The following is a 27,810-nucleotide window of genomic DNA, read 5'->3' as shown; positions in this document are numbered from 1 at the left end:
ACTAGGGCTTTGTGTACATAGCAGGTACTCTACCAATGAGCTGTGTCCTTAGCTCTTAATGTCTGTTCGTTCCCAACTTCCAATTTATCTATTCAGTCTTTATCCCATTTTCTGAATTCCCAATTACTTCAGTATCAAGAAAGGTCCAGGAATAGTTCCTTTTATTCCCCCAGAATTTTCCCTGGCCTCAGGTACAGCTGGTTAGAACCTTGGAATCTAAGGACAAGATTCAAAGATGATGTTAGGGAACCCCATGTGTGTAAACATGACTTTAAAAAATAATTATAATTCCTTTTTCATGTGGGAGAGTCCTCATACTACTTGGGCTTTTTAGTATGATAGTCACAAGGTGTTTTGCTAACTGAGTCTATGTGGCATTTCTTATGCCCTCTGGGAGCTAGGGATGCCCTCCTATAGAACTAGATTAGATGGTTTGAATTTGTCCATATGTACATTGCCTAGCCTGTGAGATACTTACAGGAAAATATAAAGCCTGAGTTTCTTTCTTCTGGCCACCCTTGATGCATGTAGAGAGAACATTCCCACTTACTCTCTGTTTATATGTTCTGAAATCAAATCAGTCTGGATGGATTTTAGATGAAGTCATGCACTTAGGAAGGTTGATGTCATACTTCAGTGTGTGTATCCAAAACACATCACTAGGGATCGCTCCTGACTGCTTTACTCGTTCTCCATGGTGAGTGGAAATTGACTCAAATAATTGGGCAAATAACATCAGGAAACAGTATGTTGATTAGGAAGTACTCATTTTGGCCTTACTTGAAAGTGAAATACTTGATAGGCATGAACCTTCATTAAAAAATCAAAGAATCATGTCCAGGGATCTAAGAACATAGAGAGGAAACATTAAGAAATGAACAGGAAGTAGAAAATGAACACTTGTCCTGTGAACAGGAATATAGGCTCAGCTTTGGAGACTTGCTGTCTGTCTGTGACGACAGAGTGTTCTAATGGTAACAGGGCTCTGACAGTTTCCTTCCTCCACATTTTCTCCATCGTTGGTCAGACAGCCCTCAGCATTGTAGAGCTGTGTCAGCAAGGCCACAGTGGGTTGGACTCACATTCCCATCTGTTCGTAGATACTCACGGAAACTGCTCAGCTAACTCAATTAGATTAGGTCGGAGAAAAGATGGAAGAGAGATATAACTAGTTAACTTCAGAAAGAGAAATGTTTTGTTTCCCTGAACAGAAAGTAAGGATTTGCAAGTGCTTACAGTCTGCATGCTAGGTTAATAATAATCCAAAATGTTTAGTACATTGAAGATACAGCATTGGTTAAAGAAAGCATGAGTGTTCTCTCCTGTTCTGAATGAGGATGGAGAATGTGCACTTCATTGTGGAATAGTGTTGTGTGACCAAACTTTTCCTGGGGAGACACAGCACATAAGTCTACTCACCCCAGATTAGGATCTCTGGACTGACCAAGATATGGACACCGCCAAAGTCCAACCTGGTGAACCATTGAGTTTTATTGGAAGAATATGGGTGAGGGGTCACTTACAGGAGCAGATGTGACTCAGACAGCTGTATCACCAGAGCCCACCCCAGCATGGGTGACAGCTCAACAGGTTGGAGAGTGTCCTTTCCTGACTCGGGTCTAAAACTCTTCTAGGCAGCTTGGCTGATTTCTGTTTCTTCCAAGCTGCTGGTCTTAAGTCTTCTTCGAAGCTTTTTTTTTTTTCTCTCTCTCTCAGTCTCTTTTTTTTCTCTCTCGGTCTCCATCTGTCTGAGAGGAACTCTCAGCTTCATTTGGCAGGGAGGGGCCTAGTGAATCTACTCAGTTTCAGGGACTTCCTGAAGCTATCTTGAGTTGTTTAGCTTCCTGCTCAAGAATCTTCTTTGTGAGATGGAATGTTTCAATTTTGGAGGAAACGGTTACACCACACGTAGCCCTTTTGAAGATGTGATGCTTCAGTGAATTAAATGAAGGAGTGTTGTTGTTTGTTTGGTTTTATGCCTGTTTTTAGCCTCCACCATTTCCTCTGTTCTAAAGCCTTAGCTCTATATTGTTTATACGTTTTTCATCATTGTCAAGGGCTCTCGTTCTTTCCTTTTGGGAGATGTTGCTAGGAATAATATTTTGGCCTTCCTTGATAGGCTGTTTCTGCAGCCCTCACACTGTGACGAAGTGGCATCGTTGGGTACCCAGGGAAGAGACAGCAGTGTGACACCAGAAGGGATTCCCCTCTCCTTGTGTACCTCTCACTTTTCCCCTCAGAGTGAGGAATCCTGCGCCCTTCCCCGAGGAGAAAGCTGTAATGGTCGTCTCAGTTTAGGGAACATCAAGCTGCCTCCTTGCTCTTGTCTCCCGCTGAATGGGCTTGCTCCAGTCAGCTCCTTTGTTGTTGCTCACTAAGAGTCACTCTATGTGAGTGCTTCAGGGCCTCCTCTGTCTAATCTGTGACTTCACAGTGTCTCCTCCCCCATGGGTTTCCTTATGCCCTCCAGTTCTAACTCCCCTATTCCCCCCTCTCTGGTATTATGGTGATTTTATCTCATTTGTTCCTGAGCTTTATACGAAATTAGATGTGTATGATGTGTCTAACTTTCGCTAAGCATGCTGTCCGAGATTTCCCAAGGTTTTTTGGTTGTTGTTTGTGTTCCTTTCATGTTGTTTCTCCATGGAGTCTTCCTCTTTATTGCTTAATAATATTCTACTGTATAACTGGACTATTTTCCCTTTTTGTATTGATGTTCATTTGGGTCTTCTTTCTTTTGCTTTTATGAACTGTGCCACCATTGACAAATCTTTGTATGGGCAATTTTATTCTTTTGGTTAAATACATAGAAGTCGAGTTACTGGGCCAGAGAACAGTGCATATTTAACTTTTATAAAGTTGAAACTTTTCCAGTCCCCAAATGATCATTCTATTTTGTATTACTGGCCACAGTGTACAAGTCTGATTGCTTCTTGTTCTCATAGTATTTGGTGGTGTGTCTTTTTAATTTTAGATGTTTTAACAGGTGTGTAACATTATCTTATTGGAGCCTTAATATTCATTTTTGATGGCAAATTATGTCGCGTGCATTTCACGTGTGAATCAGCCACGGATTTTCTTTTGAGGGGTTCAGACTGTTTATTTGTTCACTGTCTGCATTCAGTTGTGCATCTTTTTATTAATGAATTTCAGAATCCTTTTAAAAATGAAGTCTGAGTCAGGCATGGTGGCACATGTCTTTAACCCCAGCACTTGAACTCTATGAGTTCAAGGACAGCCTGGTCTACAGAGTGAGTTCCAGGATAGCCACGGCTATACAGAGAAACCCTGTCTCAGAAAAACAAAAGCCAACAGAAAAGTGTGGATATAAATCCCGTGTCCGGCTTCCATATTGTAAACACTTCCAGCTCTTTCGTTGCCTCTCTGGTCTTTTTCTTTCACAGTGCTGTTTACCTTTGAAAACACCAAGTTATCAAAAAAGTTGTGTTTTGTTTTTTACAATCATTACCTCTGTATCCTGGAGGTCTTTGCAGTTTTAATTTCCACATTAGTTATAAAGTCCTTTTTTGGTTTTTGTTTGTTTTTCAAGACTAGGTAGCTCTGGATGTCCTGGAACTCACTGTAGATCAGGCTGGCCTCAAACTCAGAGATCCTCCTGCCTCTGCCTTCCGAGTGCTGGCGGCATTAAAGCCATGTGCAGCATCACCTGGCAGGTGTGAAGTCTTCCCTCGGATTAGTTTTTCCTCTTGGCATGATCCAGAGGCCCGGGCTCCTTGCTCATGTTCGGGTCCCGAGTTGTGTTTTGCCACCAGGTCCTCAAAGGACAGTTTCTTTCTCGCTGACTTGTTTTGACTCTTTTGTCAAGAGTCAGTTGGGCACTCTGTGTGAGGTTGTTAGGGGCTTGTGGTTTCTTTCCGTCTATCCCTCTCCATGCCACTGTTAACATCTTTGTCATTCCTGAGGTTTTGTTTCTTTAGTTTTTGAGACAGGCTCTCTCTATGTAGCCCTGGCTGGCCTTGAACTGACAGAGATCCACCCACTTCAGCCTTCCAAAGCTTGAGATTAAAGGCCGTGATATCAGTGCCTGGCTACTGCGGCTTTGTAGTTGAAGTCATGATCTTTTCAATTATCCAAGCCCTTTGCATAGCCATGTAAATTATAGAACCTAGGGCTTTAGAATCAACCAACTTGGAGTTGTTTAAACTCCTCTGGGAATAAAATGATTTATTATTAATTTATTGGTTAATTTGGAAAGAATTTAAACTGTACATCATGTTATTAAGTCATCTAGTTCATGACATTCATCCTGCATTTATTTGGGTTTTTTTTTTCCTTAGCTCTTAGATCTTGGCATGGTTTGTTTTCTTGTTTTTTTTTTTTTTGTTTGTTTTGTTTTGTTTTGTTTTAATGGGAACTACAACATTCCATAGTGATATTCTGAATGAAGAATTGATGGCTGCCTTATACACACACAAACACATTTTTTAATCTATTTCTCAATTCCCTATAAATAGTTATGTGTCAATTTTATAGGAATAAGACAATTTAAAAATGAAAGGGGAGCCAGTGTGTGGGGTAGGCAGTGTGCTGTAGTATTTGTTGTTGATTCATGATGTTGTCTTTGTTCCCAATGCGGCAATCTGTGTAACCAGGTCCTTGACTTCTTTGCTTGTAACAGCACGTCAGCACAGATGATCCCAGTGATGTAATCAAACCCTGCTTTGTTTTTTTATAGGCGTTAAAATATATAGGGAATAAAGTAAGAAGACAAAGAATGTGGGGAGGTGGACCAAAGAAAACAAAAATAGAAGAAGCAAGAGAACTCCTGGCTTCTACCATTCTGACCCATGTACCTGTGAGTAATCGCCAGCTCTGAATGACGTTTGTGAGACCCACGACTTCCTCCCAAAGACTCTGGAATGCGGCGTACATTGTTAGTGTGTCCCCAAGAGCTAATTCTAAGAGGACTGCACTGCCCCGTTGGGACTCAGCTCCCGTTATCAGCAGTCAACGCCAGTAGTCAATGTTGCCTGTGCCATTTTTTAAAATGCTCATTGGCTGAGTCATCCCCATGACCTTGAATTGCAGAGTTTCTAGCTTCCATCACTTACAGGGAAGACTCTCTCATCCACAGCTGGGTGGTTTGCTTTGTCACCTGACTGGTGAGTGTACAGAGAGAAGCTAGAGCCTGCCTACTGGTCTTGAAGTGGGCCATGATTATTTTCTTTTAACGTACCATTGTAGGTCAGCTGTGGTGGCATGTGGGGTATTTCCAGGAGTCGTCCTCTCCTCAGGGAATGTGTGTGCCCCTTTTGCTAAATCAGAGCTACCAAGTGCACCATCATGGATGATCTAATTCCAGGGTCACAAACTGTACCTTCAGGGAATCTGTGGACGTGGACTGGCTTTGCAGTGACATTCAGGTTCAGTTTTCTTACCTTAAACACTTTCAGCAAATAATCTGTATATCCACACTGCTCTGCGGCTTCTGTCTGTATGTCTGTGATCTGATTCAGAGCATTTGAAATTCTTATTGAAGCTGTGTGGGAGCTGAGTTTTAAGTTCTTTTGGATGATTGAAAAGAGTTTAAAATTCAAAACAGCAAAAGGGGATAATGTGAGCAGTGAGATACTGGAGACATAATTGTTCAGATCCTTGGATAGTGTGACCAGTGAGATGCTAGAGTTAGAGACACGATTGTTCAGATCCTTGGATAGTGTGACCAGTGAGATGCTGGAGACACGATTGTTCAGATCCTTGGATAGTGTGACCAGTGAGATGCTGGAGACATGATTGTTCAGATCCTTGGATAGTGTGACCAGTGAGATGCTAGAGTTAGAGACACGATTGTTCAGATCCTTGGATAGTGTGACCAGTGAGATGCTAGAGTTAGAGACACGATTGTTCAGATCCTGGTTTGGAACTCTGAGTTTCCCTTGCACTAATGTGAATTTTTCTGAACTTAAGTTTCTTCATCAGAATTATGAAGTAACACTACTACCCCCTAAGTCTCTTGTGATGGTTCAGCTTATACAGAAAGCTCCATTTCCCAGCTCTCCAAGATGGTACAGTATATTAGGAGCCTGGCTTACCATAATACTGTAATGGCAGAGAGCCTTGTTGACCATGATGGCTGTGCAGGTCTTTGCTAAATTTGGGTCTTAAAGCATAATTCCTTTGCTCTTTTGCAAAGAGATTGAACTACTATTTTTCAATTTTTTAAATGTTTTTAAATACATATTTCAGTAAAGAATAGATGAATTAGGAAAAGACTTAGAGTTTTCAAACAGTCTAAGACAGTTTTTTTACATAAATTAAAACTTTGGGGGCAATACAGGAACATGAGGTATTACCAAAATAAAGCAGTGCTGATGGTGTTCATCAGGGCGCAGGCTCAAGAGCTCTCTGGGCTAACTAACACCCAGGAGTTTGCTAGAAATAGTGAGACTCTCCCTAGACCTACTGAGTTGGAGACTCTAGAGTGAGCCTTAGCATCTGCATTTTAGCAAGTCTTCCAGGTGCCTGTGGCACATTCACAGACTGGAAAACCTTAACTGTTCAGAGTAGGGCGACATTCAGAAGTCTCCGGGTTCTGTTGACGGTTCTGCTCCACCATCCCATGCGCATTTTCGAGCTCTTACCCTTTTCAGGTGATTCATGTTAACACCACCAAGGAACGCACAGACGTTAGAGCAGAGGGTTCCCACTTTCTGTGTGATTGTGGACATTGTCCTGGAAAAATGTGCTCAGACTGAAATCATTTCAGTTTAGGTCTAGGCTTGGGTTTCAAGCATATTGTAGTTAAAAGGGGAGGTGGGTAAAATGAGTTGAAGAACCATGAGGGTAGCAGGGATTGTTGCTATGATATTCATGTTTACTTCTGCCTGTAAGTCCACCAGTGTTTATGTTGTGAAAGGGGAATGTGAACTGGGCTTTGTTGAAAATTAAAAATGTGACTAATAAATTCTTTATTTTTCTCATCGATAAACAAAACAACTGTTGCTGATTATTAAACAGCCAGAAGAGTTAGATGATCAATGCAACTTACCCAACATTAAGGCCAAGAAAATAAAATGGAACACAGAGTTCTGTAAATACTGAGAATATAAATTATTTATTATCACTGCATAACAAAGAGCTTCAAACCTCAGTGGCTGAACATAACTGTGTCGTATCACTCATGGTCTGTGTTCACTAGTCTTAACCCAGAGTTGGAGCGGGTTTCTTGTCTTGGCCTGTCATGAAGTTGCAAATGGCAGCTGAGACTGGAGTCATTGGATGGCTTTACTGGACTGGGTGTCCACCAAGGCTTCCTCACTCACAGCGAAGTGCACTCCTTTCCCACTGTGTCCCTGACTTGCCCTCTGATGCCTCGGGATTCAGGACAGTGAACGTGCCAGGGTTGGAGAGACCTGGTTTGGCATCATGTCTGCCAGTCCACAGTGGGCAATGACTGAGTGGCATGGAGGACGTAGGAAGCAAAGCTGTTCCAGTCGTCATCTTTGAAGGAAGACTACCCACAGCGGCAGTAAACGCAGAGAGGGAAAGTTTGAATACCTAGTTTACACCAGCTGATTTCTTAAAATAGGGAGAACTATAACAATTCATTGCTGTCTTATTTGAATGTAATAGCATCGTTTTCTTGAGGCACCTTGATTAAGTAAGTGTACACCATCGCAAAATGTTTCTCCAATTTCTGAATTACAGGTTAAGGAATTCAATTTCCGAGCTAAGTGCATCTACACCGCAGTGATGGTGCGAAGAGTGATTCTGGCCCAAGGAGACAACAAAGTCGATGACCGAGACTATTACGGAAACAAGCGTCTGGAGTTGGCGGGACAGGTGCTTTAGTTATCGTCATGAAGAGTTTTATTTCCTTTGATAAGATTAGGTTTTTTAGTCACTCTAGATATGAATTCTTACCAATCGAATAGAAACTGTATGTAGTTTGAAGTATAACTTTTGCATATGACTTAGTTTTTTTTTTGTTTGTTTGTTTGTTTGCTGTGGAAAGTCTTTGTTTTTTAAATAGCCCTGTAGTGTGTTACCTGTGTTACATCTTTTGTTGAGATGTTTTCCCTCGTTCTAATCCTGTAATGTTGGAAGAGAAACGTGACTTTAAGTGATATTAACAGTTGTCTTAATTAGCAATTAACAACTTAGTCTAATTTCAGTTAACAAATATTTCTTAGATACTTCTCTGTTCCAGGCTTGCTCCTAGTTACTGGTGCTGCGTGTACAGGAGGAAGATAGACAGACCAAGGTTTGAGTGTGTGTGTGTGTGTGTGTGTGTGTGTGTGTGTGTGTGTGTGTGTGAGAGAGAGAGAGATCCAGTGCCCAAGGCAGCTCAAGGCATTAGATGCCCTGGAGCTGCAGCCGCAGGAGGTTGTAAGCTGCCTTGCATGGGCGCTGGGAATGGAACTCTGTCCTCACCTCTTGAGTCATCTCCCCAGCTCCAGTCACGTTCTGAAACCGTGTGTGAGTGAGTACCTAGGTAGAGGTGGGGTTTGGATTTCACTTGACGTGGAGTGGAGAGCCACTGTGCAGTTTTAGTCAGGGAGGGACATGAGCTGGGTTTTAGATCGGAGAGAACAGACTTGGAGATGAGCAGGCCAAGAGTGGGCTGGCCAGAGGCGATAGCAGTGATCCACATGAGGCCTGTCAGCCGAGAGGAAACCAGCAGATGTTTCCCAACTAGAGTTAGTTTTTATTTCGTTGGCGGTAGTGGGGAGTGAGAATGAGTTGGTGTGTGCACGTGTGCACGTGTGCTTAGTGGAGATAGAGGACAACTTGCAGAATGGTTCCCTCCCTCTGCCATGTGGGTCCTGGGGATTGAGCAGGCTTGGCAGCAAGTACCCGTACCCATCAAACTACCTGTCTAGCCCCACAACTAAAATAGAAAGTTAGAATTTGGAAGTTAGAACCATTTTTAGGCTTGGGAAGAGTGGGATCGGGTGTGGGGAAGCTCTGTTTGGTTAAAGGTTAATGCCTGTTTAGCAGGGGGTTCTTTTTTACACATTCAGATTGACCACTCACTCTGCAAGGATTTATGGTATTCCTACTACTAATCCTCCTTTTCACCATTTTTCAATTAAAAAAAAAATCAAGCTGTTACGTGAGTCCTTAAAAAAAAACAACAGGTTGTGTAGAGGAATATGGAAGGGAATGAGGAGGCTAAAGAGGATATCCTGTTGCTTAAGAAATTAGAATTAAAAAAGGACTCCCACATGCAAGAAAACATAGCTTAATGAACAATGTAAGCACATAAAAGGTATTGTGTTGGCAAGAATGTGTAAAAACAATAGCTGCTAGTTCCCACCCGTGGGATGAGGCAGGGGAGCCCTGCTTTAGCTTTAGATAACAGAGTTGTCTCCACTGGCCCAGGGAGCTCTCCCTCAGTCTGACTGTCACGAGAGACTTGCCCGGCCAGGCGCCAGTAGGTGTTAGCAAAACCTACTGATTTCAGGCTTAATCTTTGCACTTACCTTTTCTTTTTCGGTAATGTGTTCATTATTTGCTGCACATTACTCTGTTCTTTGTCTGCAATTTTTTTGTTTCTAATGCAGCTTGCTTTGTATGGGCGAGATATGGAATGGCACCAAAATCCAGCACCCTGGAAAGCCAGGGATTTCCATCCCGGGACAAAAGAATGCCGTCTTGACTTCAGAGATTGCCTAATCCCAGCTGTTCTGATAATGTAATTAAGGCTGCCTAATGTCTTTAATTTTGCAACCAGTTTGTGTGAAAAGGAGAATTTGGCACTCTGAAGGCTTAAACACTAAATAGCAATCTCAAGGCGCCTAATTAGAATTCTCTGACATTAAGCTAATTGGTGAAACTGTATTTCAACGGCTTAACTTCTTTATTAATTTTTTTTAGCATTTTCATTGAAAATCAATTGATGAGCTGTCAGCACTTTTCCCTGAAATATGATTTGCTTGATGTTGCTTCTGTCTTCAGCCGGAGGAAGTCGAATGTTAGCGCAGCATCCTGCCCTTGTAATCATTTTGCTTCCAACCTAGACTTGGTGGTTCACTGTATGGCTTGGTCTTTCAGCCTCTCATTGCTCTGGTAACTGGACGGCACTACTTGTCTCAAGTTGAAGTTTTAGGAGAGGAGAAATGTGTTCCTGTGGCAGTGTTGTTGCCGAGGCAGTCCTGTTCATTCGTGTTTAGCACCAGGGACATTTTCTTGTGTCTGAGTCAGGAAGCCACAAAAGAAAGATTCAGCTGGAGTCCCAAAAAACTTTTTCGTAATTTGAGACAAAGGCAGCTAAGTGTAAGGACTAATTAAAAGAGCTCTGTGGTCTGGTTGAGGGTACTTGATTCTGTTCAGGACGCCTGTGCTGGTTCCGTTGTGCTGCCCACAGGAAGTGGCTGGAACGGGCTCTGTCGCCCCTCACCCTTCTGCACCTGCTTCCTCCCACACCCACAGTCTTTCTTCCATGAGAGAGGCTGCTGGGCCTGCCTGTGAGGAAGGATTAAGTTCTCAGGGAGGAAGGTTTCTTTTCAGAACACTTTGGTAAATTCAAGTCCAAGATCCTGGCTGCCTGGTCTGCAGACTTGGTTTTAGTAGAAAAGTAGATGGATGTGTCCAACTTAAGGGGGAAAGGCATTTAAAGTGGTCCAACTTAGAAAAGTTCCTTTGCTGTTAAGGAAAACTTAGTTGTTTTGAATAATTCTTCGTTCAGAGTCATAAGTCTGCTTTCCCATTATAAACTCAGGAATATAGTCAGCGTGGGATTTGGTGAATCTTCAACTTAAATGTTTTCAGTGAATCTCAGAATTCTTCTTTAAGTGAATCATTGAAATGTTTTTGCTAATTGACTTTAATCACAAACCAATATGTTGAACTTTTTTTGTTCTATTAATGAAAGGAAAGCTTACATGGGAAATTTGAATATAATTATAGAGATTGGTGTTTATAATAGCTACTATATTTATTGTTGAAGAAGTATGCCAGCTCCCTCTTGTAGTATAACAGCTACTTAGTGTTTCCTCTTTGTGAACTTCACATTACTGATGTTTTAGTTATCTGTTGCTGTGGCACATGCTTGCCATAAGCAGTGGTTTCCTTTTCTTAGACCTCACAATTTTGTGGGTCAGGCATTCAGGTGGAACTGGGCTGTTTGCCTGTGGTGCTAGTGGAGGTCAGCCATTGGTCATCTAGTAGATGGCTGCAGGAAGGGCTGAAGGGCAAGGTCCAGTGAGGATGTGACTTCAGATGGCTCTACACTCTGAGTGCATGTTCTTGTGGACAAGACAGAAACTCCCATGTCCTAAGGTCTAGATGCACAGGCCACACTATGGTTAATGCTTCCCCGAGGTTCACAAGCCCTGTCCTCCGTATTTTAGGTGCTAGGGGCACATGCCCTGCACCTCATATTCTTTTTGTAGTTCAGAGGATAGCCCGAGGTTGAGCCAAGTTTATTTATATAATTTGGGGTTTCTCCCTGTGGCTCTTTCCCTTCTGAAAATTCTCCTCACTTTCCAGCTATTTGTATATCTTAGCTGGGGTTGCTTTTTCTCTGGTTCTTCATCCAGTAAAACCAAGAGAGGAAGGGGGGGGGGGTGCTGGGTCAATGGGAGGGAAGCTTTTGCATTTTGGTTTCCCATTTAGACCCATCTCAGTTCAGCTACTAGGTAAAAAGTCTTAAAAACAAGCAATGAAGCCATTGCTGAGTGTCTTCCAGGTTTTGCCTGCCAGTGCCTTCAGGGATGGTGGTGCTTTGTTCAGACAGAGACAGACGCATCCATTGGGTGCTGTCCTAGTCACCCCTCTAGTTCTACAGACACCACTTAAGTGGGTTTCTTCCTCCCTGTTCTACCCTGACTAAACTATGGGACGTATGTTATTAAATAGCATTTATTTTAATGGAGTTCTCAGGATAAATTAAAAGTATGTCACACAGATGTGTGTGATGCAGGGGACAGATAAAACGAACACTAAGAGCCACTTCTCAGCGGAGCCTGCCATCAGTGCCATTTCATTTTCCTGTTGTCCATTTCCCTCTCTGCTCTTAGAGATGTTTGCATTTATTGTTATCTTCATTTATTCAAGACAAGGTTTCGCTGTGTAATAGTGGCCTTGGCTGTCCTGGATCTCACTCTGTAGACCAGGCTAGCTTCAAACTCACAGAGATCCACCTGCCTCTGCCTCCTGAATGCTGGGATTAAAGGCATGCACCACCATCTCCCAGCAGATTTTTGTTCATATTAATTTTAATTATGCGTATGTGATGAGTATGTGCACATAAGCACAGATGCCCGTGGAGACCAGAGGTGTTAGATTCCGCCTGAAGCTGGAGTTCCAGGAGATTGTGAGCTGCTGGCAGTGGGTGCTGGGACTCGGGTTCCCTGGAAGAGTAGCACGCTGCTTTTAACTGTTGGGCCTTGCCTCTAGCCCTGATGGCAAAGTAAACCTTTTATTACACAATGTAAGTTTTGTTTATTTTGAGCTTCATAAAATAAATTTGTATCATACAATTCATCTATAACTTTTCTAGTCAGTGTTATTTTTAAGATTCAACAGTATTGTGTATCACCATAGTGCATTTTTATTTCGGTATCATAATCTATTACATGTGGATACCATGAGATATAAATATTGCTCTGCCCAGTCTACTAGTCAAGAGCTTTGAATGCTTTCCTTTTTCTTTATCCTAACTTTATTCTCCACATTTCCTGGTTCCTAGTTCAAGTGTTTACAGCAGGAGGACTGCTTTCATGGAAGCAGGTTGCTCTTGTCTACGTTGTCTTGTAGGTGAATTCCTGATGCTCTCCATGTATGACTCCTTATCCAACTTTATGTTTTTGTCTCTGTGGGTTCAGGGTAACTTCTTCTGTGTCCTTATTTGCGTTTCCTACTTGATGAATGAGATTAAGTTGTTGACCAGTATTATTTCCTGTGCTTTGAAATATCTTGTTTGCATCCTCAGTAATTCCAAGGAGACATTTTGTATGTTTTAGGTCCTGTTTTTCATCAGTTATATATGCTATAGCTATCCTCCCTACCTAAATTCCTTTTTTAACTTCATGATAACTTTTAGCAAGTATCAATTTGTGACCAGCTTTGCTAACTCTATTTTTCAGTATTTTGAGCTTTTTGTTTTTGAAACTTAGATCTGTTGTTGGTATTTTACTCTTTTTTGGGGGGCCTGCCACCCAGCTACCAAATAAATCACACAGAAAGACTTATTGTTAATTATAATGCCCGGTCTTTACTTGGTTTAGTTTCTAGCCAGCTTTACTTAACTTTAAATTATCCTGTCTATCTTTTGCCTCTGGGCTTTTCCTTTTCTATTCCTGTATACCTTTCTTTATTTCAGTATCTCAGATAGAAAATTACATTATATAGACATAAGACATGTCTCTAAATCATTTTCAGACCTAAACTTTTGAAAGAGTAATTTCTTTTTTTTGGGGGGGGGAGCGGTTCGAGACAGGATTTCTCTGTGTAGCTTTGCACCTTTCCTGGAACTCGCTTTGGAGACCAGGCTGGCCTTGAACTCACAGAAATCCACCTGCCTCTGCCTCCCAAGTGCTGGGATTAAAGGCGTGCTCCACCACCACCTGGCGTAATTTCTTATTATCATCAAGGATCCAGTGAGCTATTGTGTCTCACTTGTCGCAATTGGTTGATTTGTAGATTAGATTTCCTTTTGATTGTGCGTGTGCGTATGTGTGTATGTGTGTGCGCGTGCGTGTGTTTCAAGAAAGTGAATATTTTATTCTAAGGAATTTCCTGCATTCTAGGTTTGGCCGATGGCTCTGCAGAAAAATAGAACCAGGAAGGGGAAAGAGGAATGAATGAATGAATGAATGAGTTACAGCAGTGGCTGACGTGGTTATAAAGGAAGTCCTGTGATACGCTGTGTGCCAGCTGGAGAGCCAGAGAAGTCAGTGTGTGGTTTGTCTCCTATCCAAAGAGCTGAACACAGCTGAACCAGTGGTAGATATCGAAGCCTAAAGCTGAAGGCCTGAGAACCTGGGGTCCACCGTTGCCAGTCCTGGAGCCCTGCATGTGGTACAGGAGCTGGGGCTCAGGGACATGTGCCTTGCCTCTGACTTTCTGCTCCATTTGAGCCTCCATGTTAGATGATGCCTGCCCACATCAAATCAGGGTGGATGTGGACCTTCTTTATTCAGTTTACTGGTCAAATGCCAGTCTATTCCAGAAACATCTAAATAGACTCAGAAGGAATGCCCCATCAGCATTGACACCTAAAATGAGCCCTTACTTCTACTTCCTGTTTTGTGGTAGTGGGGATAGTCTAAAGCATTAGACCACTGGGCTACCTGCTTAGGCCTTAGAGTCTGAGGTGGTTTGGGGATAGGTAGGGTCTCAGTGTAGCTCAAACTGGCCTTGAACTCACTGTATATCCTAGGCTAGTCTCAAAGTTTGGATCCCCCTGCCTCTTCCCTCCCGACTGTTGGGATTGCAGAAATGTGCACAACACCTAACCTCCTTGTGATGAGTGTTCATGTGTGTTGTATGTATTAACGTGTCTAATTGGGAATGGAGTTTGTAGGACTAGACGCTCTTGAACATTGTGTTCTTCAGCTGGACTCCTTGATGGCGGTGGTGCTGTGTTCTGTCAGGAAGGATGTGTCCTGCGTGTCTGTCTTTGTGACACTTGGTAGTGGGGTCTAGAATCCCGGTTCGTCTGTTCTAAAATTGACCAGCTTTTCTCCTGATGGCTTCCTTAGTGGTTGATAAGGATCATTTCCTTTTCTCATCATGTCTTTATGGTATGGAAAGTCATGGTATCAAATATTTTCATTCTAACACACTCGTCATCTGGAATTTTAAAAATAATATTTTGTTATCATCTCTTTGCTTCCCTTGAGACATAATTGATGTGTGAAAGGCAAGAAAAAATGCTAGTTAAAATCTGAAGAAAAAAAAAAAGTCAGGTTCTCAGTTTGTAGTCCTGGCTGCCCTGGAACTCAGAGGTCAGCCTGCCTCTTCTCCCTAAGTGCCGGGATTAAGCACGCTTGCCCCTAGGAATGGCCTCTGAAAAGAGGGGAATGCAGGAGGATAATTGAGTTCTTCGGTTTCCTCCGTGTGTTTATCACAATCCCTCCTTCCTCTCTACCCACTCTCCTGACTTCTTCTCCCTAAGTGTGCACATGATGTAAAGGAGTGTGGACACATTACATAACTTCTCTAATTCCATGTTTGTCATCTTTAAAAATGGTACTATCGCCGGGCGGTGGTGGCGCACGCCTTTAATCCCAGCACTTGGGAGGCAGAGGCAGGCGGATCTCTGTGAGTTCGAGGCCAGCCTGGTCTCCAAAGCGAGTTCCAGGAAAGGCGCAAAGCTACACAGAGAAACCCTGTCTCGAAAAAACCAAAAAACAAAACAAACATAAAAATGGTACTATCATAATAAACAGAAAATATGGAAGTTTGCTAAGAAAATTAAAATCATTAATATTAAAAACACTAACACATCCAGTGTGTTAGTGTGTTCTTTCTGAACTTGATGATAAACAGGAATTGTAACATTTTTACTTAACTTTAACACTGGCTCCTCTAAGTTTTGTTTAACTAATAAGTGACTGGTGGCCCTTGACTGAGATTGCATTGAATCCGTAGGACAGTTTAGAGAGAGCTGACTTGTAAATGACTCCAGTCACCTACTCCATGACTGTGGTGCCTCTCTCCTCGTGGGCGTTTCAGTCATTTCTCTTGGTGCTGTTTTAAATACAGTTGCTTTTTGTTTATTGGACTTGAATCATGCAAGCTTGCTAAGTGCACCTCTTCATAACACAGTTTCTTTTAGAGTCCCTGTGGTCTTCCTGACGATGTATGTGTTACCTTCGAGTAAAGACAGCTTTACGGCTTCCTTCTCATTATTGATATCCCTCCTTTGCCCCGTTGAACTGAATGCCACCTCCACTGCTGTGTGAGTAGGGATATGAAGAATATGAAGATGTGCGTGCTTCCGTGTCCCCAGTTTCATAAAGGAAAGCCGTCTGTCCAGTCCCTTCCCTATGGGCTGGGCCCCTGCTGGGTAGCGATGTGCAGGACATGGAATCCACCTCATCCTCTGGCATTGTGCCTTTTCTTGACATCAGTGACCAGGAGATCTGTCCGTCCCTCCAGTGCTAGTCTGCTGTTTGTCGTTTCTAGGGACAATGCTTGTGGGTGGCAAGGACGATTTCCTCCCGTGCTCCTACACGGGGCAGGCAGCAGCTTTGCCCCGCCCTTCTCTGAGCTCAGGTACTCTTGCCTCCTAGACATGCTAAGCAGGTTTCCTGACCCCCCCCCAGCTGCTTATAGATTTGTTCTACTTCCAGGGAAGTGGGAAGAGTTCAGCTGCCTTTGTTCCAGCAAAGGTGTCTTTCTCTCTTACTCTTATATGAGCAAATCATGGGAGGGGGAGAAAACAAAACCTGTGCGTGTTGGCTTTTCCTGTGGTAGAGACTGAAGAATCTGAACTCTTCAGATAGTGTGGGCCCATTCTTCCACAGTGCCACCGTTCTTGTTTTACACCGGTCTGGGCTTCTGAGACAATGTAGTTCAGTTGTGCTGGAGTTTGAACCTCATTTCATGGGAGATACAGACATGACTTTGTGTATGATTTCTTTCATTGGGTGTTGTGTTTTTCAGGTTTTTGCCATGACTTTGTACTGGTTTTTGTTCATTTTCATTGGTTGCTAATGTTCTTGTATAAGTATAGCTCAGTTTGTCTAAATTTTGTTTATATAGATTGCAGTTTATAACGGATACTGGTAGTGTCCTCATACAACTAAATGCATATTTCAGTAGGAAACTGATTTTCAAAATGCTCGCCACTAGTGAGTCTCACTTCTGGTGACTTTAGAAATGCAAATTACTGCCTTTTCCCTCAGATCTACTGAATCAGAAACTTCAACTTTCAGTGCCTTTCTTCAGAAATTAAAATTGGTCAGTAAAACCTAAAAATCTGAGAGTATTCTAAATTGAACATCTCTGGTTGCCAGGTTTACATCACCTTTGCTCTCATTCAGCATTCCTACATAGAGTTTGACATATATCTGTCTAAGTTCTGTACATACCCATTAAGTTGAATTTTTCCAAAAATACATTGTTTTCAGTATTAAAATTTGTCTTCTTTTTCTAAAACAGAGCCTTACTTGAGACCTAAACTTAATCATTGCATCCTTGTCTTCTAGCTCTTAGCTCTTCTTTTTGAAGATTTGTTCAAAAAATTTAATTCAGAAATGAAGAAGATTGCAGACCAGGTGATTCCTAAGCAAAGAGCAGCCCAGTTTGATGTCGTGAAGCACATGCGTCAGGACCAGATCACCAACGGCATGGTGAACGCCATCTCCACTGTGAGTCCAGCCGTCTGTGCGGTCTGTGAACGCAAGTAGACTAGAATGGGAAAGACCCTGGGAACCTGGGTGACAGGGTAGAGATCGTGAACGACACATTTACAACAAAGAAACGTGAGAAGGTCACAGATTCTCTCTGCAAGTTCGTGTAAAGTTTAAGTCTTCTCAATAGGAACTTGGTTAATATAGCCACTCCCCCATAGCCATCTCGTCCCATTCGAGTATGGAGTCATTTAGCCGTGGTGAACTACTGCTGCCTTTCAAAAGTAATTAATAAATTTAAATAACTTGGATTATATTGTGGTTTTCCTACTTTTTATTAGTTGCAAATTACTTTCTATGCTTAATTCACAAATTAAACTTTATCATGGGTGTGTAAAGAAAACGGCATACAATTATAGGGTTCTGTACTTCCTGCATTTCAGGTATCCGCTGGGACCTCGGAACAGGTCCCCCATAGATTAGGAAGGACTCTGTGTAACTTCACTGCTCTATTATGGTTCCTGATGGATGGCACTGTGGACATGCACTTGCAGGGAGAGGAAAAAAATCCCTTGGTTTAACTGTTAACAGGCCTCCTTCTCATGGGTACTTCCTCATTTTTTTCCTGTAATGAAATTGACATATCAGGCAGATTTCTTAGTTGGCAGCTTTTGTCCCAAGCCATACAACGGTGTTTGATTTCACAGTAGGGTTTATATTCTTCAGCGCTCCATCAGCTGTTCCTCTCTGGGCTGGGAACCCGTCCCTGCAGCTGCTGTGTATTCAGGGCTGGGCCATTCATGAAAGGTTGTCAGATAGGTATCTGCTCCCCTTTTAAAAGCATAGTAACTATAGGTCTATCTGATGGAGTCCGCTTCACATAGGATATTCCAGACACACAATTAGTTTTATGGATGGGCTTTGGCCCAACACATTGACTCCCATAACCATGAAATAATAGCACAGACTTGCCTCATTGCTCAGCTTCAGAGATTGAGTGGGTCTGTGTGGACAGCTTTATGGTTCTAGCTACAGCTGACATGGAGGTGCAAGCCACTTCTGTGCCTTGGCCTAGGTTCTCAGGCAGAAGACCTACAGCATCAGCATTGTCTGAGTAAGAGCTCCCCTTTCTCCTGACTGTGTTCTTTCAGCGTGACACTGGTTTATCTTCTCGGCCACCTGCCAATTAGAAAGCACTGGGCTGGCAGATGTGTCCCGACCGGAGGTGGCTGCACAGTGGTCCCAACAAAAGAACACGTTCACCAAGTTAGCTTCTCTGTGGAGAGTTTCAGGCTGTGCCTCCCTGTGCTCTGTGCCTATGCTCCATTTGTCTGCTCCTGCAGAGTACTAGAATAAATTCGCTCAGCTTCATTCCCCACCTACTTCCTATTTACTAGCAGGCTGCCTCATTCTGTCTCTCTGCTGAATATTTATCTCATTTCCTCTTACCTCTGGGCATAAGTCTCATCCCAAGAAGAAAAGAAGCCAACTGAGTACACAGCAATCTGTGGGATGATTGTTTGCTCTTGGCTTTTAAGGGATAGAGCTTTACATCTAGAATTTAGAGCATTTATCCAAACTGCCAAAAGATTGAAGATTCATAAGAAAAGATTTTGAACTTAACAAATTAAAATTTTAACTCATGAGGGAGATCCCCTGAAGTCATATTTTAATATTAACTGTTATTTGAGCTCTGAAAACAGTTGTTCTCAACCTGTGGGTTGTGACCCCCTTGACAAATCTCTATCTCTGAAAATATTTACATTCATAATGTTAGCAAAATTACAGTTATGACGTAGCAATGGAATAGTTTATGGCTTGGGGGTCACCATAACATGAGGAACTGTATTGAAGAGTCGCAGCATCAGGAAGGTTGAGAACACTGTCCTAAAAACCCACTAATTTTCCTGTTTTGAGGCTTCTAAAGCTGGAATCGACAAGTGCTCTCCTGAAATTGAATTCAAAAGTTTGTGCTAAAAATTTTAAGTCATGAAGATAATTGAGTCAAATGGTTTTGAGATTTTTTTTTACTTTGCTTTTTGATGCATGCTATTTTCTACAATTTATGTTACTATATATTCATGTCTTCGGAGCATAATATTTAATGTGTACAACTAATATAAACAGAAATTATATTTGATATAATCTGATGTGTTCAGTACATAGAAATAAAATTAACATTCAAGATTTACTCACAGAAGTCCATTTTTATTAATATTTCAGGTTAGCATACAGAGTAATAGAGTTCATTGTAGCAGGAATCTTAAAGAGTCTTATTAATAAAATCAAACCTGAGGCCAGTTATTGGAGTGAATGCTGGTAGATCAGAGAGACAGAACAAGCCACAGCTACCTCACCTCGACAACTTCTCAGCTGGTCTTGTTTCCTCAGACTGGAAGCCTCTGTGTCCTCATATCCAAATGGCTCTCAGCTGAACTGCTACTCAAAACCTAAAAGCTTAACCAGCCAAATGCTTCTAGTTTCTGGCCCTCACGCCTTATATACCTTTCTGCTTTCTACCACCACTCCCTGGGATTAAAGGCTCGCTTTCTGGGATTAAAGGTGTGTGTCACCATGCCTGGCCATTTCCAATGTGGCCTTGAACTCACAGAGATCCAGAGGGATTTCTACCTCTGGAGTGCTAGGATTAAAGGTGTGAGTGCCACCATTTTCTAGCCTTTGTATCTAGTGGCTGTTCTGTCTCTAACCCCAGATAAGTTTATTAAGGTGTACAATATTTTGGGTAACACAATACCACCACAGTTCATTATAGCTTCTTTACACTAATCACAGCATTCTGTTTTAATATCAATGTGATCTCAGAGGTATTTCTTGATTTGACAACATACTATTTCTTAATGAAAATAATGTACAGTTTTAGGACTGAAGGTGCTCCTCTGGGTAGAACACCTGCTTGGCATTTACAAGTCCTGCATTTGATCCCCAACATTAAAAAAAGACAAAACAAAAAGGCCAAGATAGATTAAAATATTCAATTTCATATTCCTTGGGCCTAGATTAAGAAAGTATAGATAGCCAGGCGGTGGTGGTACACGCCTTTAATCCCAGCTCTCAGGAGGCAGAGCCAGGCGGATCTCTGTGAGTTTGAGGCCAGCCTGGGCTACCAAGTGAGTTCCAGGAGAGGCGCAAAGCTACACAGAGAAACCCTGTCTCGAAAAACCAAAAAAAAAAAAAAAAAAGTGAGTTTTTTTCTGAGCTTATATTTGTCTAAACACTGTTGTTGGGAGGCATCTAAATAACAGTGCAACGTAAGATTCCCTTTTAGTTTTAGTGCTTCCATACTTCATTTCTTGCTCCCCATGGAAGCCTCTGGTTACACTGCCTTGGGCAGTGGACCCTGAGTCCCAGAGAAGGTGATTCTTCTGGGATACATATTTGGAGCTGGTTACTAGCCACAGTGTAGCCTCATTCTGTGCCTCTGCATAGATTCTGGCTGAGTTTTAACTCCAGTTGTATCATTTTGGTTTCTGTAGTTCTATCATGGCTGTATGTACATTACAGGAAGTTACTATAATAAACTTCTCAGTTTATGAACCGGTTAGGAGTCATCCCCTGCATCTCGTCTCTCTACAGGGGAATTGGTCTCTAAAGAGATTTAAAATGGACCGCCAGGGTGTGACCCAGGTGCTGTCTCGGTTGTCATATATTTCTGCACTCGGCATGATGACAAGAATCTCTTCCCAGTTTGAAAAAACAAGAAAAGTGAGTGGTCCTCGTTCTCTCCAGCCATCTCAGTGGGGGATGCTGTGTCCCTCTGACACACCTGAAGGAGAGGTAAGATACCATGGGAGTCTCTATGGGGTCAGAGGTCATACCTGTTGGGATGGAAGTCTGGAGTTCTGCTTCTGGACCCATGCACTAGGCTGTTGCTTCTGTTTTGATTAACTGATTATTTGGCAAGAAATACTGATGTAGTTTGTCGGTTATATTACGCTATTCCAAAACAAAGCCAGAAGCCTGTGATTCATTATCTCATCTAAAGAGATTCATAGTCAACATTTCTCTTTCTCATTTTATCCTAAGAATCAAACTATGCAATAAAGATGTGGACAAGTGAGAGAGCCATCACCTTTGATGCTCAGAAGGATCTTTGAGTATCTTCTTGATTTCTTTAGTTGTGCCTAAAGGATAGCTCGTAGCGTATAATCAAAGACCTGCAGTAACTCTGAATTATATGGGAAGCACAAGCCATTACCTAAATACCAAATCATTGGATTTGCCAAGATTTAATTACTTAGCCAAACTGTGTCCTCTGTTTCTTGCCTCTTTTTTATAGATTAAAAAATAATAATAATTCGTATGTATATGTGTGTGGCTGAGTGTAGAGCAGGCTGTTTGTAAGCTGCCCAGTATAGGTGCTAGGAACCAAACCAGGGTCCTCTGCATCTCTCCAGCCCCAGGCTTTCTCATGATACTGTTGTTAGTGTTACCTGATTCTGTTCCTTTTGAGCCATAAACCAATGGAGGAAGGTGGTCCACCACTGTATCTCCAGGTAATGGAGGAAGGTGGTCCGCTACTGTATCATCTCCAGGTAATGGAGGAAGGTGGGCCACCACTGTATCATCTCCAGGTAGTGGAGGAAGGTGGTCCACTACTGTATCATCTCCAGGTAATGGAGGAAGGTGGTCCACAACTGTATCATCTCCAGGTAATGGAGGAAGGTGGGTCACCACTGTATCTCCAGGTTCATACAATAGAGGCCCTGCAAATATACAATGAATGAAAAAATAAGTTTATAACAAGGGAAAGGTGAGGGGTTCAAAGTGTAGGAATTTGTTAGGATTCAAAAGAAGTGAAAATTATATGTTCAAAACAGGCTGTGTTTTTTTAGAAAATTCAAATTTATCTTAAACTGTAAGGAAATTCACATTAAACTTACAGTTTCCAAATGTATACATTATGAACTTTGAAGTATTTAAATTTTCCAGAGATTGCTTCAGCCAATATCCATAGCTAAATTTATTTTTTCAGTCTATCTTAGGGTTTTTATCACTGTGAGGAGGCTGAACCCTCACCAGCAGCCTCTCCCACGATCTTTTCAAGGACTCTGACCCTGCCACGTGGTGCCAAGACTCCTCATCTCTCCGTAGCCCCTTCATTCTTGGGGTATCGATTTCAGCTGAGGCTGCACATCCACCAGTGGCCTCTCCTGGCCTCTCACAGTGCCAAGCCTCAGCTGTTCTCTATGACCCTTCATGTCTTTAGAACCAGTACCACCTGGGAAACTTTCACATTACCAAGTTTGGCTGCCAGCACAAGGTCCAGTCTTGGCTCCCTCTTGACCACAGCTTCTGTGTGCTGACCCTGAGGGAACATGCTCAGATTTGCCATCCTCAGTAATGGTGACGGTCTCTTTCTAATCACTGTTGATTCTTCAGCTCCAGCTGACCAGTATCAATTTTCTCTGCAAAGCAAAGGTTTCCCTTTAATGGTTCTTATTTCAAAATATTGAGTAGCCCTGATAGAGTCTTTAAGGGGCTTGCAAACTTCTCACTGAAACCTCACAAGCCAGGCCTCATTGTCTCCATAGATCTCAGTGTTCTTCCAAACTTCCACAGAACAGCCCACTGAACTCTGAGCACACAATAGCCTTTCCAGCCCAAAGTTCAGATGCCACGACAGTCCTCAAAAAACACCGTCAGGTCTGTCATAGCAGTGCCCATTGACCTGGTACCAATCTCTACCTTAGTTAGGGTTTCTGTTGCTGTGTAAAGTGCCATGACTATAAGCAACTTGGGGAGGCTTACACTTCTGGGTTACACTCCATCACTGAGGGAAGTTAGGGCAGGAATCTGGAAGCAGGAACTAAAGCAGAAGCCATGGAGGAATGCTGCTTACTGGCTTGCTCAGCCTGCTTTCTTATACACCCATGACCACTAGCCTAGGGATGGTATTTTCCACAATGGACTGGGCTCTTCCACATCAACCACTAGTTAAGAACATGTACTATATATATAGCCTTGTCTGCAGCCCATTCATATGGAGGCACTTTTCTCAATTGTGATTCCCTCAGATAATTCTAGCATGTGTCAAGTTGACAATAAACTAGCCAGGACAATGTCTTTTCTTGTCATCTGAGGATAAATTCCTCAGGTTAAAGAATATACACATTTTAAAGGTGAGGTTATTTGTTTGAGGTAATGTGTGTGTGTGTGTGTGTGTGTGTGTGTGTGTGTGTGAATCCCCAAGTGTCCCTTTCAAGGTTGTACTCTTTTATATTGCTACCAACAGAGTGCTGAGCATTTTCAGATACAAGCTCTACTTTGTATGACTAACATTTGTGACTGTCTGTTTTCTGTTAGGCCTGTGGTTTGGTTAAAAACTTGGCCCTTATGACACATATTACAACTGACATGGAAGACGGACCTATTATTAAGTTAGCTAGTAACCTAGGAGTAGAAGATGTGAATTTACTGTGTGGCGAAGAACTCTCTTACCCCAATGTGTTTCTTGTCTTCCTGAATGGTAAGTATGCTAGAGAGACATGTTCTTCCTAAGCCAGTGGTTCTCATCATGTGACTTGCAAACCCTTTGGGGGTCAAATGACCCTTTCAGAGGGGTCATCAGATGTCCTGCATATCAGATATTTATGTTATGATTCATGACAGTAGCAAAATTACAGTGATGAAGTAGCAATGAAATAATGTTATGGTTGGGGGGTCACCACAACATGAGGAACTGTATTGAAGGGTCACAGCATTAGGAAGGTTGAGAACCACTGTCCTAAGCAATCTTTTGGGAGTAGAGAGGGAATCCATTGCTTTTGTATTTAAAATATAAACATACTTTAATTATGGCCCTATATAGACCTTTATTTTTTATTTTATTTTTATTGAAAATAAATATTTTCCATTCAGTATATTCTGATTATGGTTTCCCTCCCTCATTTCTCCCACATCCTCCCCACCTCCTTGCCCTTCCAACTCTACAACTTCTTTTTCTGTCTCTTAGAAAAACAAATAAACTAGAATAAAGCAAAACTAAATAAAAAACAAAGAAAAAGCTGAAGGAACAGTATACATGCAGACACACAAACAAAACCCATAGGAACACAAAGTATGGTCAGAAATACCCAAACAAAGGAATATGAGACAAAAACATCTCCAAAAATACTGTTGGGCTTTTTGTCTTGGCCGTCTACTTGCTGGGCATGGGGCCTGCCTCTAAGTGCGGTTTGTACGCCCAGTGAGACTCACTGTGTGAGCGGTTGGTTGTCAATGGGAGATAGCTTGCACAGGTCCAAGCCAGATGGGATCCCAGCCCTGAGAGGGCAGTGGACTCAAACTCCCATCCCTCACGGAGAAGCTATCTCCGGTAGGCACTAATTTGAAAGGAAGAAAAGTGATAACAGAAGCATTTGATCTTTTGACTGTGGTACCCAAGATTCTGAGAACACGGAAGAACAGCACTGAGGCCCATCTACTGTTTTCCATCTATATGAGCGGCTAAACTACCCATAGTAGGATGAGCTTTGTGTGATATGTTGATAGCTAGTTAAATGTGCACACAGATCAACTCACTTCTCAGTGTCAGCCATTCAGTCACAACTCAGCAGCTGGGGCAAGACGGGGCTCCTGTGTTCATAGCCATCTCTTCCTTCATGTTACTCTGCTTCCCTCGAAGCCCCCAGGCTGGCAGCAGTGTGCCCTGCTTTTCCTCCGTTTGACTTGGTCGCTGCAGGTTGTCTGGTGTGCTCATCTCTGGCCACTGCTCTTGTTTTTCCCTTTCCTCCCCTTTGTGCACAGGCTCTGGAGGAAGGGTCAGCTGCCGCCTTGTGAGTGCTCCAGGAGTTGATGGTGGGCTGGCTCTGAGTCTGCGCATCATCCTGTGCCTCTGAGTCCTCATGCTAACCCTGGGAGGTGAAGCCTGGCTTCTTAGTTCCTCACAGGCTCTGTAGTGTCAGAACCAGAGACAAGGCAGAATTCTCAGCACTCGCCCTCTACAGGACACCTGTGGATAGGACAGGCCAGGCTTCACACCTGCCTGGTCTGGTGGGGACCTTGTGTCCCATGACCATGCTGACAGCTGAGGACAGTGAAGCGAACGAACTCTTAGGGAGTTCCTCAGTCAGTGTCTGGTGTGATGGCCACGGGCTTCAAGGCCCCCAGACTCTGTGAGCACACCCTTGTGCTGCTCCCTAGAGCCTCTGGACTAGTTTTCATGTTAATAACTATTTTCAAATGACTGCTCATTCAAATGACTTCTCAATATTATTGGATGGATAATTTAAATCAGATTATTTTTTGTTTCTGACTCCCATGTTTTCTCTGTTTAGGCAACATCCTAGGTGTCATCCGAGACCATCAAAAGCTTGTCGGTACATTTCGGCTGATGCGAAGGGCAGGCTACATCAATGAGTTTGTCTCTATCTCTACAAATCTTACAGACCGCTGTGTTTATATCTCCTCTGATGGAGGACGGTTGTGCAGGTATGTTGGTATAAAGAACTTAAGCCTCTTCATGTGAACTTTTGACAGAATTGGCCTCGCTTTTAGTTTTGAAGCTGCTTTAACCTTTCGTGTCCTAGAGATGAATTTAATTAATTCAGTTACAAACACTTTAGAGACTAATGGGAGGTTTGAAAACCAATGGGAGATATTTTTTGTCCTCAAAGTTTTATCTGCCAGGAGAAACAGAAATAATTACTAGCAGCAACCACTGTGCTAGGAGAGGATACTATCTGTTGTCTTATTGGGTGTGCTGTGCGTGAGACCCTTATTTGAATTATTTTCTTCTTTAGTGAGGAACTTGGCGGGTCTGTGAACCTGAGCCACATACCCAGAGCTGGAGTAGAGTAGAATTGGGGTTTTTCTTGGCAGTCCCCGGAAGTCACTTGACTCCAGAAATCAGAGTTTCTACCTCTATATTCTCCCGAGCTTTGAGGTTCTAGTGGAGTTGGAGAGTAAATGGAGAAAGGCTGAGGCAAGCCAAGAGTGAAAGTGTTAAGACACAGATGAAGAAGGTAACTAGGAAAGTAGGCTCCTTTTGTTCCCGTGTCGAGTGTTCAGGTGCTTGTCACACACAGGTGGAGTCCTTCAAGCAGACGAAATCCAACTAGTATCTGCCCCCCACCCCGGCAGACGTAAGCTCAGATCACCTCTTACTCGGTACTCCCTGGATCCTCACACTGTCTCAGTTGCTGATCTTTCAGTATTTCTCCTCGTCCTTGATTCTCATTCCTTCTGGCAAATTCTTAATACTTAGAGTAAAGTAATTTTTGCTTAACCTGTTCAGAATTGGTTTCTTTTATGGTGTTGCTGAAATAAGATACCCACGCTTGAGTCCTAACTGGCCACTTAGTGACTGTGATTCGGAGTCTTCTTAACTTTCTGGGGCTTGGTTTCCTTGACTGAAATATAAGTGGTAGTGCCTACCTATGTCTGGGCTAAGAACTAGCTAGTAGGCTGTGGTAAGTGCTTACGTGGAGTTGTTACTAAATGGCCTAGGCCAGGCATGGTGGCTCAGTGACCTTAATCCTAGCATTTAGGAGGCAGAGGCTGGTGGTGGATCTCTGTGAGGTCCACCCTGGTCTCTGTGGTGTGATCCTGACTTAAAAAGAGGAAGGAAGCAGGTATTAGACAACATGACTTTCTGAGAGGCAGGAGAAGCAGTGGCATGTTCTAAACTATTCCTGTTTGGAATTTCTTTATTTCACTGTATCCATATAATAAAACATGTTCTAAAATAAAGCTAGTTGTTTTTCAGAAGTAATTTTATAATAGCAGATCACAGATCTGTCTGGAATAGGAGAATTTATTGAGTAAAGGGACTTCTCCCCTTCCTACTCTGGTTTCTGCTCTGTCTTGTAAGCCTTGACCTGAGCTCCAGGAGTGGGGTGGGAGTGGGCGGGGCTCCTGGAGTGGCGCGCGAGTGGGCGGAGCTCCTGGAGCGGGGCAGGAGCAGGTCTGCTTCCTCACCAAAAAGCCAGATTTTGAGGTACTGTTGACTTCCTTGAAGAGCTCATCCAGCTCCTGTTCATGCTCATGCCCCCTTTTGTGAGTGATGAGCTCTTCTTGCTCATTAGTCTTCACATCCTTATTTGGGCTTCAGGACAGACATGCAAGTGTCTGCTAGCATCTCACTCCTCCTGTAAGAGCTGTTTATCCAAATAGCCGCAGCCCTTGACGTTTCCATGCGGCATGCCTCTTCTGTTTGTGGGTATTTCCTGCAGAGGCAAGTCACTGCGGACAGTTAACAGGTCAATCTGCCAGAGTACTCCTCCCTCCATCTCACCCCCATCGGTCATGATTCATCAGTAAGGAAGCTGTGTTCTCGGTAAACATACAGCCAAGTGAGCTGTTTGTCTGTTCGGTGATGTTTGTCATGCATCCAACCACCTCAGATGTCTGGGTCTCCTCTGAACTGTCAGAATAGCTGCCATTATTGTCTTCAGTGACGAGTCTCTGCCTGCGAACACCGTAGGCATTACAGCAATTCTTCTGTGTGGAGATATGTCCCAGGATTCCCCAGTGCATGGCTAAAACCATCTTTAGTACCCAGTCTCTAAAGTACCACCCTTTA

The 27,810-nt window shown here is 42.8% G+C and overlaps 1 protein-coding gene across 1 annotated transcript in view; it reads left to right on the top strand.

Annotated features, from left to right (window-relative positions):
• Polr3b (RNA polymerase III subunit B) overlaps positions 1-27,810 on the top strand; it is a 110,116-nt gene that overhangs the window by 31,536 nt on the left and 50,770 nt on the right. Inside the window, exons 11-16 of the mRNA XM_059245531.1 lie at positions 4,697-4,816; positions 7,669-7,803; positions 17,124-17,285; positions 20,862-21,062; positions 23,592-23,754; positions 25,565-25,718. Of these exons, the coding sequence (XP_059101514.1) occupies positions 4,697-4,816; positions 7,669-7,803; positions 17,124-17,285; positions 20,862-21,062; positions 23,592-23,754; positions 25,565-25,718 (935 nt within the window). The remainder of the gene's footprint in view (positions 1-4,696; positions 4,817-7,668; positions 7,804-17,123; positions 17,286-20,861; positions 21,063-23,591; positions 23,755-25,564; positions 25,719-27,810) is intronic.

Source organism: Peromyscus eremicus, chromosome 18, assembly GCF_949786415.1.
Source record: "Peromyscus eremicus chromosome 18, PerEre_H2_v1, whole genome shotgun sequence".
NCBI lineage: Eukaryota > Metazoa > Chordata > Mammalia > Rodentia > Cricetidae > Peromyscus > Peromyscus eremicus.
Note: the sequence above shows the minus strand (reverse complement) of the source record. Positions and strands in the feature narration are given on the sequence as shown.